This window comes from Gymnoscopelus braueri, assembly GCF_963280865.1.
Source record: "Gymnoscopelus braueri genome assembly, chromosome: 6".
Lineage (NCBI taxonomy): Eukaryota > Metazoa > Chordata > Actinopteri > Myctophiformes > Myctophidae > Gymnoscopelus > Gymnoscopelus braueri.
The window spans coordinates 42,761,714-42,778,999 of NC_137607.1; the positions used below are offsets into that span (position 1 = coordinate 42,761,714).

Genomic DNA, 17,286 nt, shown 5'->3' on the forward strand with positions numbered 1-17,286 from the left:
CTGCGAGCTTGTACATCTGCTATTGTTTTTTTTTTAACATTTTCGTTTCGTTTCAAAACTCCGGTCATCAAATTTAGGACTTAGGAATGCGACAAAAACAAAAAAATATGCGATTTACGGTAACTGGTAGGGTGTTGGTGGAATAAGCACAACTCAGTCAAGCCAAAACCATCTGCTAGCAGCACTCATATGGGAGAGACACCCATTATTCCTCAGAGATGGATCGTGAAATATGAGTGTAATTATGATGGAAAACATCACTAATGATGTCATCAACTCCTGCATGACAACAGCTAGGGAGGGTGGTAGTAGCTTAGTGGGTAGAGTAGAGAGGCCGTCTGGTAATCAGAAGGTCGCTGGTTCTTCTTCCCCTGCCCACCCAGTCTATGTGTCAAAGCGTCCCTGAGCAAGACACTTAACCAGTGGTGGAAAAAGTATTCAATTTTTTTACTTAAATAAAACTATCAATACTGCAAAGTAAAAATACCCTGTTACAAGTAAAAGTCCGGAATTCAAAATGTACTTGAGTAAAGGTACAAAAGTATTGGTATCGAAATGAACTTAAAGTAACAAAAGTAGAAAGTACTCATTATGCAGAATGTCCCATTTCACAAGTTTTTTTATGTATAAATTGTATAAGAATCTTTTGAAAATAGCAGATCTACAAGCTCACAATGCATCGCGATGCAATGCAACTTGTAGATTGACTATTTTCAAATGGCCGAAATGTAGATTTTCGAAAATCAAAATGTAGAGTGACAAATACCCCAACAACAACTAAAAAGCAGACTAAATCATCATCATCAATGGATTATTTGTGTTGGGATTACAATAATAATATCAACATTTCAAACAAGTTGTTTGAACGAATATGTGCATCAGTAGGCCTAACAAATCAGATAATAAGAATGCACAGTTATTTAGAGTCTGCATCTGCACCCAGAATCACAGTTATTACAGGTGTAGGTAAACCATACTGGAAACTTGTTTTGCAATATCGGTATCGGTCAATTTCACCATGCAATTAATCTATATTGACTATTGATATATTGTACATTTATGTATACATTTATTTACTGATAGAATATACATACATTAGATCAGTCAGATCAATGTCTAGTGTGTGCGTGCGTGCCTGCGTGAATAAATATTCATGTTTGTTCAGAAATAATCTCTCAAGACAGATTCAGCTCAGCAGCTGCAAATCTTTTTTTTTTTTTTGCAGATGGGTTCCCAGATTGGTTCAGTAATTTATTAATTTTTTATTTAACCAGTAAAATCACATTGAGACCGTAGTCTCTTTTACGAGCGTGCACTGGCCAAGAGAAGAGGCAAATAAATGTTACACAGCTCTGCCAGTAACAACAATACAGGACATGACAAAGACAAACATATGACATCTGTAATACCAAAAACCTACTACCAAGGGAGGCTCAGAGAGAGTCTAAATAGCACCAAATACAGACTATTAAAAGGCTAATATAAACAATACATCATGAAACTACTAAGCTAATATAAAACTAAGATCACAGCATTTGCACCTCGTCAAAGCAGGAGCAATGGCTGGAGAGTGTGCCCATGGCAATCCTCTTAAAAGTCACTAGGGGATCAGAGAAGCCAGTTTTAATCTGGTCTGTAGATCATTCCACGACCAGGGACCAAATCTGTGTCTATCTGTGTCAGCCAATTTCTCTGTCCTTGCCATTGGCACCTGCAGCACCGGCAGCTTGTTGTGTGAACATAGACAACAGACAGAAGGTCCAAAGGTCACCCCCCGCTGTGTATAAGCGCCTAAAGGCCGCACCAGCCCTGCAATGAAGATGAGGGCCCCATGCCACTTGCATATTTGACACAGTATACACACACTCCTTGGAAAGTACTTCAGTATTACCGAAACTCAACCGAAAGGTGTTTAAAGAGAGAGAGAGAGAGAGATTGATTGATTGAATATTTTATTAGGCAAAAAATGTAAAACAGCACAGTTACATTTAAAATACTTTGTCTAACAGGTCCGTTCATAAAAGTCCTTGTTTCCAATGAGGGCCTTGGTATTTAATTCATAGGCATATATAGTTAGCCTGGTAAACCCCCTCCCTCCGGAAATCTCATTTGCATTTGATTTCAGGGAGGTCTGGGATTGCGCAGGGAGTAAGCATGCCCGAACACTGCGTGTTCGAACCAATCAGCGGCTGCTAGGGGCGGGATCATCCAATCAGCTGCCTAGTAGCTTGAAAAAAAGAAAAACTGTCTGTCATCGATTCTGCGACCGAAGTCTCAGATGGGAAGTAGGCTGTGAAACAAATGTGTGTCGCAAGCTTCTTCCATTTGACGGTGTCAGGTTAATATATAGTGGCACCACAGTTCAAATATCATTACAAAATAAACAGCCAAAAAAAATAAATAACACTATGTACAACAAAAAAAAAAAAAAAGAGGGGGAAAAAAAATATGTACAAGAACAGGGGGGGGAGGGTCTGCTGTCTAACGGGAAAATGGTACTACCTCCACCTTTGGCCTCCTGAAAGGTGATTTTTTTAAGGCTCTTTTAAATGAGCCCAGCGAACTGCATTTTTTGAGGGATGGAGTTAGACTATTCCAATCCTGGGTGGCAGTGCTGTAGAAGGAGAATTTGCCCATGTTTGATTTATGGGTGGGTGGTACCAAATTGTTGTTAACGCTCCCTCTGGTATTGTGACTGTGGGTGTCGCTAACCTTTTGGAGGTATTTACTCAGATATGCGGGAATAGGGGGCATATCGGGCAAATTTGCATTTACAATTTTGAAGGCCAGTCCCATTTTTAGTTGTTTAACCCTGTCTTCCACCCTGAGCCAGCCTAGGCTGGCAAAATGGGTGGGAGAAAGGTGGGTCATGGGCCCCAATCCGAGGAGTAGCCGAATCAGTTTGTTTTGGGAGGTTTGAAGCAGTCTTCAGTGACACTGAGGTGTTGGAGTACCAGGAGGTGCAAGCATAGTCAAAAAGTGGTTGAATCAGGGCCCCAGAGAGGGTCCTGAGGGCCTGAGGGTTGACAAAAGAGGAAACTCTGCCCATAAATTTGGTTCTCTGGTTTACTCTTTTGACCACCTTTGTAGCCATGCTTTCACCTGTCAGGTATTTGTCAAGAACACAACCCAAATAGGTAATCTCTTCTTTGCTAGAGATAATTGTGTCATCGACTTTGACCTTGAAATCATTTACATCCATCTGTCTGAGGGAATGTTTGGTCCCAAAGAGAATGGATTCAGTTTTCCCAAGGTGTAGTGACAGTTTGTTATCGGTAAGCCAAGTACGGATTTTTGAGAGTTTGGAGCTGAGCGCCTCCTCAACTTGCAACTTGTCCTCTCCCGAGATCAGGAGTGCCGAGTCATCAGCGAACAGGAACAATTTGCAGTTACAGGCAGCACTCATGTTGAGAGAGAAATGTAATTTACGTCGTTGCCATTCACTTGGCTGTTGCTTGTGCATGTGTCATCATGTTATAACTTTGATGTACCGTGAATCTAATAAACCGGTTTATGCACATATCTAGGCGAGCTCTGGCTCCACATGCACACAATCATTAGGCTGACTTTATATCTATGCACTTACAGAGGAACAACACTTTCTGGACCACTAAACATTGTTAACAGTAAGGACGAGTTTCTTTACAACTATTTAACGGGCTATAATCTAGTTTAATCTGTCAGGAGAAGAGGCAGATTATGTTCCAATTAATTTGGAAAGGTGATGATGAGATGACGACAATTAATGAGGCTATTATGACTGTAGCTTATAATGATCTCTACAATCACACAATGTCAAAACAACATAATGTCAGTGTATTTCTTAAGACTCATTATTAATTGTATACAGCCGGAATTGACTTCTTCAAAATATACCTATATAGCCTATACCGTCTGATATTTAAAATATATATTATTTTGCAATTACAAATATTAAGGACAGGACAGTACGTAAGACTTCATGACATTTATGGAAAATAGAAGAAGCATAAATTAAGTTGTCAGTGTATGATGTAAAATTACACTAGATATGCATGGCCATGTAGCCTAGTTCCCGTTTTCTGCAGAAATGACAGCTCTAAGAAAGTTCAACTTGAGCCTCCAGTCCAGTCACGTAGGCAGTGGTGGAAAAAGTACGGAAATATTTTACTTAAGTAAAAGTATCAATACTGCAATGTAGAAATACTATGTTACAAGTAAAAGTCTGGTAATCAAAATTTACTTGATAGTAATAGTCTGTGAAAGCCATGCTGTTAAACAAGTCCACACGAACTGTAAAATAACTTCCTTGCAGTCTGTTTCGACAAACAGGTCTACTTCAGAAGAAGACCTGTCTGTCAAAGCATGAACAAACTATTGACTGGGATTAAGTTACTTTTACATCGTGTGTATTTTTACCTGCTTTGGTCACTTTATAGTAGATGTATCATGTACGAGCTCTTTTTCTTTTAAAAGTGAATGCACATGCACACAGGTTTACAGATGTTTGGTTAAAATGCCAGTTTCACCATCAAACGCCAACCCATTAAGACCGGGAACGCATCTGTCATTTTAAGATGTCTTTGGGCTATTTTTCGGAAACATTGTGAACATTTTGGGCAAATCTTTGAATATATATATATTTAAAGTGAACATTTGTAACTCAAATCTTTGCTTCTGGGGATTCTCCAAATGTCTTCTAAATCCTAACCCGTTTTTTTGATAATGTATTTGGCCGTGGACCCCCATCTCAAAATATTTTGTTCCAGGGACCCCCAGAAGGTGTAATAGAGTTAAAAAATGTTCGCTTAAAAATATATATTCAAAGATTTGCCAAAATGTTCACTATTTTTCAAAAAATAGCAGATCTACAAGCTTGTAGCGATATGAGCTTGTATATCTGCTATTTTTGAATAGCCAAAGAAATTTAAAAAAATGACACCGATGCGTTCCCGGGGGCCTGTTCCTCGAAAGGTGAATTAAATAAGCCTGGATTTAAGTCAAATCCAGGCTTGACAAAGTCGGGTCCGTATAGCCTGGTTTATTCGGTTCCTGGAACGCCAAGCCAGGCTGAAAAGGAGCGACTTGTCAAGCCAGGCTGTGTCGAGCCAGGATAATGAAGCCAGGCTTCACTTATTTCTATAAAAGACCATGAAAGTCGATAGCAGAATCCTTGAACTTGACCAATCATGGAGCCCAAAACCAGAGCGGCGTTCTTCTCTGTGGCTGAACAGCAGCACTGCAGCAGCTCATGGAATCTTACAAGGAAGTAAAATTTATAATAAGCAAGAAAGGAAACACGGCCGCAATAAATATAGATCCAGGGAGAAAGCGTGGCAAAGTATTGCCGACAAATTAAATGCACAAGTTGTCCAAAAATATGAATTAATTTATATACAAATCCATAAATATATAATTCAGTTAGGTTTAAACATAAGGAGTTTAAGTGAATGTTGGAATTATAATTATAAACACTTAGAATAATTTTCTAATTTCAAATTTCTAAAATCGAAGATCTACAAGGGAAAAGCTTGCCTTTTGGCGGCCGGGGGTCCACGGTCCACGGGGGTCAACGGGGGTCCGGGAGTATACGGGGGGCCGGGCCCCCGTGTACTCCCGGACCCCCGTTGACCCCCAACAGAGGTCTGGGGTATACGGGGGTCCACGGGGGCGGGGGTCCACGGGGGTCCGGAGGTCCATGGGGGTCCGGGGGTCCATGGGGGTCCGGGGGTCCGGAGGTCCATGGGGGTCCGGGGGTCCACGGGGGTCCGGAGGTACACAGGGGGCCGGGGGTACACGGGGGCGGGGGTCCATGGGGGGCCGGGGACCCCCGGCCGCCATAAGACAAAAACATTTCGGGCTTGTAGATCTTTGATTTTCGCATAAGAATTGAATAAGTGTAGAAAAACTCATTGGTTTATGATTGGAGTCATTGGACTAACAGCTACAGCTATTTCACAAAACTTGAAGAACAAGGCACTGGATTAATAAAGCTTGGTTAGCCTGCTCCTGACCAGGCTAACTTCACAGCTAAATTGCCATGGTAACTAAGCTAGGCTTGCTTCAATTCTCTTTTGAGGAATCGGATAAGGCTAAACTTAGCCAGGGTGAACTGGCTAAACTAATCTTCAAGATAGTTCACCTTTTGAGGAACCGACTCAGCTCTAATCCTGGCTAAATTAAGCCAGGATAGGTGGTAAAGCCAGGCTTTAGCTCTAATTCACCTTTTGAGGAACAGGCCCCAGGTCCCTTAATTATTGAAATTGCTTCCACATCAACCAGCTCATAATAGTCACACACATCCACAAAACATTATAAGGCTGGACCCACAAACGACATTAATCACTACAGGAAAGGTGAAGAATATTTACTATCATGTTCACACATATTTGTCAGTATTATCATATGTATATATTGTATTTTTTTTCTTATTATTATCATGTACTCAATATTACTATCATGTAGGCCTAAGGTTATTTTTATTATTTTCCCTCTATAAAAAGCTCTCCCTAAAACTAAATAGTACAAAAAGTAAACAATATAGATTGGACTAGAGAGCATATTGAACTACTGCAGGAAGGGTGATTAATCACTATTGGTAGCAGTAGGATCAATATGTATTTGTTAGTATTACAATTAATTATTCGTTATCAGCTTTTATTTGTTATTATTTCCATCAAATGGCAATATTTATTGTGCTTAGCTGGGATCTATTTGCTCTCTGTTTCTAACCCACAGGATATGGGGAGGAAATGTAGCCTAGCTTTAATTAAAACTGCTTAGGACTAAGATATGATTCTTCTTTTTCTAATCAATGACAACAAATATACATGATATTAGATTTAATTATTTTAGTTTTAATTTATTTTTTCAATTCATTTTTCTTTCTTTCTCTTTCTACATTTAAAGTCAATATAATGGGGAATTACAATACTTTTGCTAAATAAAGTCTTCCAATCGCGAAACATATACGTTTTGTCTTGCCCAATTAGTTATACGCCCTTATAGGGAAGGAATTTTTATTTGATTTATTAATTAACCTTGTACTGTCAACTTTAAGGGACTTTAAAATATAAGCTGTTTTCACTCACTTCCCTGTAATGTATAAGAACGATCATGTGCATACAAAAAAATAAAAAAAGGGGCTTTGGGCAATTTGGTTCTCAATGAAATAACTGTTTATTTAACTCTTTAATTTAAGATAGATGACGGCAGAAGTGGGGGGGTTTAAAATGGGGGGCAACACTCATGACATTAGATTACAGCATGGGGTCTTCCACTCAAATTTGGGCCACCTTTTTGGCACGCCCAAGATTCCTAAAAATAGACATGGAATCACTTAAGCAAACTAGTAGAGTTTGCTACCTATGGGAGTGATTGAGGGGTGTTTTACTGTTTTTCTGGATGCACGTTTTATTGTTTGTCACATGGTTGTTGACTCAAAATGTAATTGACTGCAAAATTGTCAAAGAAACAAAGTAGCTCAATAGGTATGCTGGTGGTGCTTAGGATAGCAAGAAATCTCTTTGACAGTTACCAATGAAACCTCAAAAAATGATTTCATATAATGTAAATGGACTTAACAACTTTATTAAACGAAAAAAGATTTTACAACAACTAAAAAAAGAAGGAGGGGACATAGCTTTCCTACAGGAAACCCACTTAAATCAGTTTGAACATGATAAACTAGGTAAAATGATATCAGGTCAAGTTTTCCACTCATCACACAGCTCATCAAGAAGAGGAGTAGCAATTTTAATATGGCCTCACTGTGCACTTCAGGTAGAACATGTGTCATCGGATAAAGAAGGGAGATATGTTATGGTTATTGGAAAAATTGACAATATTATGGTTTCCTTGATAAATGTGTATAATCCCCCAGAAGAAGGAACAGACCTAGTAAAAAAAGTATTGGACATAATAGCTTCCCAAAGTAAAGGAATAACTATAACAGCAGGAGATCTAAATCTTATTATGGATGCTAAATCTGATTCACAGGGTAATAAACGGCACAGCGGTGAACCCGCTGCTAGAATACTGAGAAGAGCAACAACAGAGATTGGAATTGTAGACGTTTGGAGAACTTTAAACCCTACAGTGAGGGACTATAAATATTCAAGATTGGACTACTTTTTTATTTCTAAAAATGACATGTTCAGAGTACAAAATTGTAAGATACATCAGATCACCCTTTCAGATCATTCCTTGATATCATTAACAATAGACATTGGAAGAAAAAAAAAATAGAACTTTGTGGAGACTTAACAATTCTTTACTACAAATGACAGATTTTTAAAACTAAAATAAAAACGGTAATCGAAGATACTTAGAAATTAATGATACAGGAGAAGTCAACCCAGTAATCATTTGGGAAGGCTTGAAAGCTGTCACCACAGGGGAAATTATTTACTTCTCATCACGGAAGAAAAAGGAAAGGGAGAAAAAAGTTGTAAACCTGGAGCTAAAAATAAATAACTTAGAACGACAGCATAAAACAAAAGGGGAGCGAAATGATATGATGAAAAAAAAGAATTAGATGGTCTGTTGACTGAGAGAGTGGAACGAGATCTGGTTTTCATTAAACAAAAATATTACGATGGAGGATCAAAATCATTAAAAATACTCTCTTACAAATTGAAAAAACAACAGACAAAATCGAATATTGCATGTATTAAGAATAATGTTACAAACAAGCTGTTAACAGGTAAACAGGAGATCGCAGAAGAATTCGCTGAATACTATAAACGGCTGTATAACAAAGAAGAAGAAAAAAACTCAAGAACAGTTAAGAGACTATTTACAACGTTTACATTTGCCACAATTGACTGAATCACAGGATGAAAGCCTCACCGAGTCAATCAGTATGGATGAAATATCTAAAGGGATCCAGGGATTAAAGACAGACAAGAGCCCAGGCAGTGATGGTTTCACGGGAGAATTTTTCAAAGAGTTTAAAGTACAACTTGCTCCTATTCTACACAATGCTTTCAACTAGGCCTTAACACATGGGATATTGGCAGATACAGTACATGGTGTAATTCGATAATAACAGTAATACACAAGGAGGGTAAAGACCCATCGCAGGTCGAAGGATATAGGCCTATAACTCTACTAAATGTGGATCAAAAACTGCTGAGCAGTATAATAGCAAACAGGCTAGCAAAAATCATGCCTGACATTATAAATCTAGACCAGACAGGATTTATCACAAACAGACAACTATCAGATAATGTTAGACGTACACTGAATATAATACAGCATATACAAAAAAAAGATGAACAGGCTCTTATACTTACCCTCGAGGCAGAAAAAGCTTTTGATAGAGTGTCTTGGACCTTTATTTTTTAGACCTGTAGAAGCTTTGGCTTTAGCAACATTTTTATCTCATCTCACAGTATCAGGATGCTGCAGACTATACAGTACATCAAAAGCTCAGGTCAGAGTTAATGGAACATTATCAAGCCCGTTGGAGATTAGAAGAGGCACAAAACAAGGGGACCCGCTCTCTCCACTAATCTACACTTTTATGTATTGAACCATTAGCAGCAAGTATTAGGAGAAACGAGGAAATAGAGGGGGTAGACCTGACAAAATTAGAAAGCACTCTTCCAGCATTAATGAAGAGCATTAAAGAATATAGCACAGTATCAGGATACAAATTGAACACGCAAAAATGTGAATCAGTTTGGGAGCACCTGTACCTGCAGAGTTTAAAAAGGAATACCCATGGAAATGGGACAGAGAAAAGGTTAAATATCTTGGAATAGAAGTACCTAGGAACATTTTTGTATAAATTTTACTACGATAAATTAGAAACTAAAATAAAACAAGACTTGAACAGATGGAGCCTAGTCCCTTTGTCACTAATGGGAAGGATCGATACTATAAGAATGAATGTACTTCCTAGATTTTTATTTCTGTTTAATGCACTTCCTCTGTATGTGAGCCCAACTGTTTTCAAGAGTTGGGACCGAATGCTACTTAAATTTACCTGGGATAGTAAAAAAACCAAGGGTCAAGATGAAAACACTAAAATTGGCAAAAAGGAAGGGGGGGCTGGCTCTCCCTAGCTTGCAGAATTATTACTATGCAGCTCAAATACAGACAATACAAACATGGCTAAATGAGGAGATACAGGTAAAATGGAGGTCTATAGAATTAGCTGAATGTAAAGATATGGAGAAGCTCCTCCCTTTCCTTACAAAAATTCCAAAACAAAATATAGAAAACATATGGCTTAGAAATACACTTACAGTTTGGGACAGAGTCAGGAATGACCTTAAGATTCATAATGAAATGCTGCTACTAAGAGAAATGAAGGAAGATCCTGATTTCGCTCCAAATAAAGATGACCGTACTTTCAAGACTTGGAATCAAAAGGGATTGAGGATATTTGGGTAATTTATAGATAATAAAGGAATTAAAAGATTCGAGTCACTGTTAAAAGAGACGATCTACCACACTCTCATTTTTTTTAGATATCTACAAGTTAGAAGCTACATCGAGAAAAGCACCAGACAAAAGAAAAGTATTACAGATTTTCATCCCATGACACAGTTCCTGGTTAAAAATTATAAGTGTGCGAGTGCCAAGCACCAAATCTCGGCTTTATATAACATCTTGGAAAGGCAGAACAAACCAGAAGAATTGAGAGAAAAAATAAGATGGCAAGAAGAACTAGATTTAAACTTGTCTGAAATTGAATGGGGAAATATAAGCATATCCTTACACAAGACAACAGCATCTCAGTTCTGGCGAGATATTTTCTTACACCAGTCCAATTAGCAAAATTAAAAGAATTAGCAACACCAAAATGTTGGAGAGACTGTGGAGAAAACCATGCCAACTACAGCCATATCTTCTGGTTTTGTCCTGTCTTGAAAAAGTACTGGGACAACATTGGTACGGAAATAACACGAGTTCTGAAAATTAAGGTAAATATCAGTCATGAATATATCCTGTTGGGTAAAATACCAAAGGGGATAGACAGAACTGAAGACAAGTACCTTATTAAAATATTAAGATTAACGGCCATCAAACTTATAACTAAAAACTGGCTTCAGAAACTAAGCCCTAGTGTACAGAAATGGAGGGAACTAATGGAACAAATAAAAGTAATGGAGCAGTTAACATATAAAATCTGAGGAAATCTTAGTAGTACGCTGTGGGCTAAATGGGAGCGCTACATGGAAAGTGTGGGTGTGGACGGGGGGGTGACCATAATGCAAGCTATGAGGACTTAGCACCTCAGCCTACCTAAAAGCATATAGAATACCATTGGAAATATATAAGGAAGAGTCAACAACCAAATGGGGGGAGCACTTTTAACACGGTACTGGTTTATTATCAGGCACTTGATGAAGGACTGACTTAATTAATGATCGTTTTGCTCTGATGTTTTTAGTTGGAGAAAAAGAGTGGTAAAGAATATGAACTTGAACATGGGTTAGTCTCTATGTGCCTCCGTACCTTGTTTCTGTTTTTTTGTTTTAGTTTTTCTCCAGTTTTTTGTCGTGTTTGTTTTTCTCGTTTTAGTTTATTTTTTCCCTGTTTACTGTCTACTCTGTGTTAATTTGGTGCCTTATTTGTTCTAGTTCTTTTTGTTTTGTTTTGCCCTGCTTTGTCCCAATGTAGTATTTTGTGTTGTCTTTGTAGTCACATGACTACTCACTGTAGTGCCCATATGAAAAAATAATAAAGTATAAAAAAGATTTAAAAAAAGGCTGGACCCAAGGGAACAATCATGAAAGAAGGTCCGCACATTGTAAATAAGAGACATCCAATGTAGTATCCAGGTGCAGGACAAACATTAACATTAAGAAAACAATAACATTTGCACTCGACATATGCTTCCACTGTTTATTGCAAGTTCAGCACATTGTAGCTTCCTTGTAGTGTAAAACCAAATCTCCATGTTCATTATGACATGACGTCAATAAAGATATATTTTGGAACTGATAAATGCAAGGCTTCTTCTCTGCCAAAACAATAATAAAAAATGGTCATCATCAAGCCACTGTTAAAAAAAAACATAATCTAGACCAGTGGTTCTCAAAGTGGGGTTTAAGGACCCTCAGGGTTCCTTGGGGGGGTTCCAAATTGACCCTTACATGTCTGTAACTCTGAGAGTGTACAAATGGAACCAAATGGACCTGTAAGGGTCCATTTGGTTACAGGTCCATGTGGTTCCATTTGTACACACTCAAGAGTTATGGGGGTCCTTGAAACTAAAACACCTAACTAATGAAGAAATACAGGCCCATAGCAACACCTCTCATTTTGATTCATTCAGCAGCATACCTGTATTACTACACCAACTGGAAAACCGGGAGGGACATTCTGGCAGAGTAATGGTTTGACTGGTAGATACTGGTAACTGATTTTAATCCTACTTAAACGACAGGGACTGAGAGACTACTTTGTGCCTATGAGGCCATTACAAATTTGAGCTGACAAAAATGACATGTCGAGTTCCCCAAGGCTCCATTCTGGGGTCTTTATCGTTCAACATCTATACATGTTTCAGTCTCATCAATGTCAAATTATGGAAAACAACAAAATACACAGCCACATTAAGATAATGACAAAGTCAGCTTACTATAACCGTAAGAATATATCAAGGACTTATGTTTGATTTGAGGAAAAACTTGACTGCAATGCTCAGTTGTTGAAGACTTTTATGTTAGACATTAGTTTTTGTATTACAGTATATATTGGAAGACCAGACAGACACACTGATACATGCTGTACGTTTCCCTTACATTTTATTTGTTTGTCACTTTGAATTGCCTTGTGGAAATTTACAATACAAATTAACTTGCCAAAGATTTTGTATTGAAACACGTAACACTGTTGATCCCTCACTGTGGCCATTTCATTTTCATATTAGCCTGCTATCAGATCAGTGCATACAGTGAATGGCTGTTAGTAAACTGGTATTTACATGTACAGTACTGCATTTTGACATTACAAATTTAACGTACAATGTCAAAGCACAGTACATGGCTGCATTACGTGGCTGCAGTGAGAACAGTTATGAGCGTGTTATTGGGTTGATGCATGGAATGCCTTCATGTGTGATGGTCCTCTGTCAGTCAACACAACCGCATATGGGAAAGTATCAATCTCCGATCACAGATTTATTATATATTTTTTTGCAGAACAGCCTTTTCTGTGGTGAGTGTGGTGTGACATTGTTTTGTCTGTCCCATTGTAGAGAGTCAAGGATGAGAAGGAAGCTGTGTTGCAGGGTGGCGCGGATAGCCTTGGTGCTGCTTGGGACGTTATGCATGATCCTCCTTTTCAAGAAAGAAGACACCGTCCAGGGCGTCCAACATCTTGCCATGTATGTCCAGGTGGAAATGGGACAACAGCCGACAGCCGCTCCGACAAGCATGGAAGCTGACAGCAGAACGACAGCCGGCCATAGGACCTCCTCTCAACCTTCCTGGCCAACCTGCGAGAGGAACAAGTCCATGGCCGACAACGTGACAGGCTTCTCCTCTCTTCCCGGTCACATCCAAGACTTCCTGTACTACCGACACTGCCGTCACTTCCCACTGCTGCTGGATGTCCCTAGCAAATGCGGGGGGGCCAAACGATCCAAGGATGTCTTCTTCTTGCTCGCCATTAAGAGCTCTCCCGGAAACTACGAGCGACGAGAAGTCCTACGTAAGACCTGGGGAGAGGAGAGGTTAGAGAGGGGCAAGAAGATCCGTAGGGTGTTCCTCTTGGGAACAACGGGCAGTGGGTTTGATCGTCAGAGGCTGAATCGGATGCTAGAATTGGAACAACGCGAGCACAGAGACATCGTGCAGTGGGACTTCAACGACTCCTTCTTCAACCTCACTCTGAAGCAGTTCCTCTTCATGGAGTGGATGGACAGGAACTGTCCACATGTCCAATTCATCCTCAACGGGGATGACGACATCTTTGCCAACACAGACAACATGGTGGAGTACCTCCTGTTCACCATGGATGACAACAAGGAAGACAACAGCAAGCACCTCTACGTTGGGAACCTAGTCTCGGGCGTGGGTCCCATCCGGATGCCAGTGAGCAAATATTACATCCCTGTTCAGGTGCAGGAGTCAGAATCGTACCCTCCGTACTGTAGTGGTGGGGGGTTCCTCCTGTCAGGATACACGGCCTCTGTCATATACAACATGTCCAAGACCATTACCTTTCTCCCCATTGACGATGTGTACATGGGAATGTGTTTGGCCAAAGCAGGGCTCAAACCTGCATCCCATATGGGTGTTAAGACTGCAGGACTACACGTCCCCGCACGAAGTCTAGATCCATATCACCCCTGCTTTTACAGGGAGACTCTACTGGTACACAGGTTCATGCCACCTCAGATATATGTCATGTGGCACGAAGCACGTGACCCTAACATAAAATGTGGGTCGGATTTCCCCAATTAGGTGTTCCTTAGTCCCACATGGTCAGACCCATGTCCATGTTTTACCAGTGAAAAACTCAGGTAAGCCTCTGATTGGCTGGGCTTTAATGGAAGTCTGTTGTTGGTCCATGGTTTGTCTTAAGAGGTCTGTGGTTGGTCAATTCATAGTTCTATCACTTTCTTTTCGGTCCTTCACCACTCTTCCATAGTTGTGCCCCAGATGTTAGATGTTATAATGTCCATCTAATAATCTGGCTGCTGCGAGACTAGTTGTTCCTTAAATGTAAGTGCAGTCGTTCTCAAAGTGGAGTCTGGGGACCCCCAGGGGTCCTTTAGGGGGTTCCAGGGGGTCCCCAGCTATGAGCCTCTGTGGCCTAATGCATAAGAGACTGGGTAAAGTTTTTTCACTCCCAACTCGTCACATATTGCAGCCCTGTAAAATCATCACTATAGAGTACTATTTGTAGCACAACAAACATTTGGTTACTGTGAGGTTAGGCATAGTGTTTTCTGAGGTTAAGGGTTGGGCAAAGAGAGTGTGTGTGTGTGTGTGTGTGTGTGTGTGTGTGTGTGTGTGTGTGTGTGTGTGTGTGTGTGTGTGTGTGTGTGTGTGTGTGTGTGTGTGTGTGTGTGTGTGTGTGTGTGTGTGTGTGTGTGTGTGTGTGTGCGTGTGTGTGCGCGTGCGTGCGCTTATGTGTGCGTTAGACCAGGGGTTTTCAACTGATTATGAACCAGGGACCACCACCCTGACTGAGAATCAACCTGGGGACCACATCACAAACATCACCCGACAAGCCCTGAAATGGAACCCCCAAGGGAAAAGGAAACGAGGTCGCCCCTGGAACAGTTGGAGAAGAAGTGTCGAGGCAGAAATATCAGAGAATGGGCTCAACAGGGAGATCTAGAAAGAACCTCTAAAAACCGAGTGAAATGGAGAACATTTGTCAACGGCCTATGCACCCTGGAGGAGCAAAGGGCAAAAGTCAAGTAAGTCAAAGTCAAGTTCAGTGGCCATCTTGGATTATGCAAATTGCCCAAATGGAAACTTTGGGCAACCAAGCCAAAATTGTTCTAGGACACCATATGAATACAAATCACCCCCCAAAATACGTCATAGGAAACAACTATTTCGGTTTAGTATTGAACACATGGGAGCATCAAAATTTTCATTTTGTTTGTGACATACAGTATGCAGGGTACACTTGCCTCTCAGAATAGTGTACAAATAATGATCATAGAATAACCCTATAGCATCACTTTTCTGGGCACTAGAAAAAAGTGCCCTTTGGGCGTTTTCCCTTTTATGCCCATATTTGGAGTTATGTGTCAGGCATGGCCAAATATGGAGTCTGGGCCTATCTAGGACATCATTTTGTTGACATCAGCATACTCCATATATGGGGATTTGCAGATTTCCCACTTTCCGCATCACAAACTTTGTGTTAGGAAGATTATGTCTGTTGTAACAATGCTTCTTGGCAATACCTTTAAGACCGTTGGAAAGCGTGAAAAATATTCTCTGCCATTGCCAAATAGATAGGTGCAACATATGCTTCAAGTTCTTGGCAACTCCATTCCTAAACTTAACCATGTTTCAGGAATTGCACAATAACATTAAGCCCTGTCTTACATTCTGTGTGCTGTTATGGGGACTTATTGGAACTGATGGCTCCTGCCTGCCTCTAAATCGGCCCATAGATTAGCTACCAGGTACATCTGCGTGACTGTGGGACTTATGACATGGAGGCACCAGCAGGGGGAGCCCGTAACAACATATTTGTAGCCATAATTTCATTCTGGGATGGTGGAGGAGCCAATTAGGCTCTAATGTTATTCTCGCCTCCCTCTGTGTGTGAAACATGTCATTAATTTAACTGCTAAAGTGTATGAGAGAGCAATTATTAAAAAGAACATTGTGGGAGAGGACAGATGCATAACAGCTACTGTAAGATGAGCTGTGAAATGGTGGTTGCATTCGATTGATAAAAATCTATTCTCATTAGTATCACATTATGGTCACACTAACGAACAAATACACCATGTCCTTTTCTTAATTTGTGTTAGTAGGCTATTCATGTTGTTTCCACTGAAAAAAAATTATGAGTTACATCAATTGACAATTTTTATACATTTTCAGAAGAGATTTGTTGAATTTTGGATGGATTATTAAACTTAAGGATGTTTTTGTTGCAAGTAGTTCAATGTTCAATAGAAAAATATCCCCCCCCCTAACGTTTTCTATTAAGTCTCATAAAATCACATAGGATTCTATATTTAACAAATATGATATTTTGAGAACAAGCTTGGCCGAAACCTCCTCGGGTCAGACCTGCCAACCCTTCTGTTCTCACCAGGAGACTCCTGTTATTTGACCCCATCTCCTGGACGTCTCCTGTTCTTCAATTTCTCCTGTTCTTATCCTGTTTTGGGGGATTCCAGCCTTTTTGTGTGGCCCCTCACTGATATGCAGCCATGGCCATTCATGTTAATTTGCTAGTTCCTTGAGTTATTGATATGCAAATCACAATGTCAGTCTCTCTCTCTCTCTCTCTCTCTCTCTCTCTCTCTCTCTCTCTCTCTCTCTCTCTCTCTCTCTCTCTCTCTCTCTCTCTCTCTCTCTCTCTCTCTCTCTCTCTCTCTCTCTCTCTCTCTCTCTCTCTCTCTCTCTCTCTCTCTCTCTCTCTCTCTCTCTCTCTCTCTCTCTCTCTCTCTCTCTCTCTCTCTCTCTCTCTCTCTCTCTCTCTCTCTCTCTCTCTCTCTCTCTCTCCCTCCCCCCCCCCCCCCTTCTCTTTTTCTGAGAGAATGGGAATGTTACTCTTTTACTGTCTGGATAAACTCCAGTCCAATGCAATTTTAAAGAGATAGTCATTTTTAAGTAATTAGTGGTTATTATTAAATATGGC

At 40.1% G+C, this 17,286-nt stretch overlaps 1 protein-coding gene across 1 annotated transcript; it reads left to right on the top strand.

Annotated features, from left to right (window-relative positions):
* Positions 1-3,523: 3,523 nt before the first annotated feature.
* On the top strand, positions 3,524-14,408 carry LOC308087684 (N-acetyllactosaminide beta-1,3-N-acetylglucosaminyltransferase 3-like). The gene is made up of 2 exons (XM_080431750.1): positions 3,524-3,626; positions 13,196-14,408. The coding sequence occupies exon 2, from the start codon at positions 13,206-13,208 to the stop codon at positions 14,403-14,405; it is 1,200 nt and encodes a 399-aa protein (XP_080287876.1). The 5' UTR covers positions 3,524-3,626; positions 13,196-13,205; the 3' UTR covers positions 14,406-14,408.
* Positions 14,409-17,286: the final 2,878 nt, after the last annotated feature.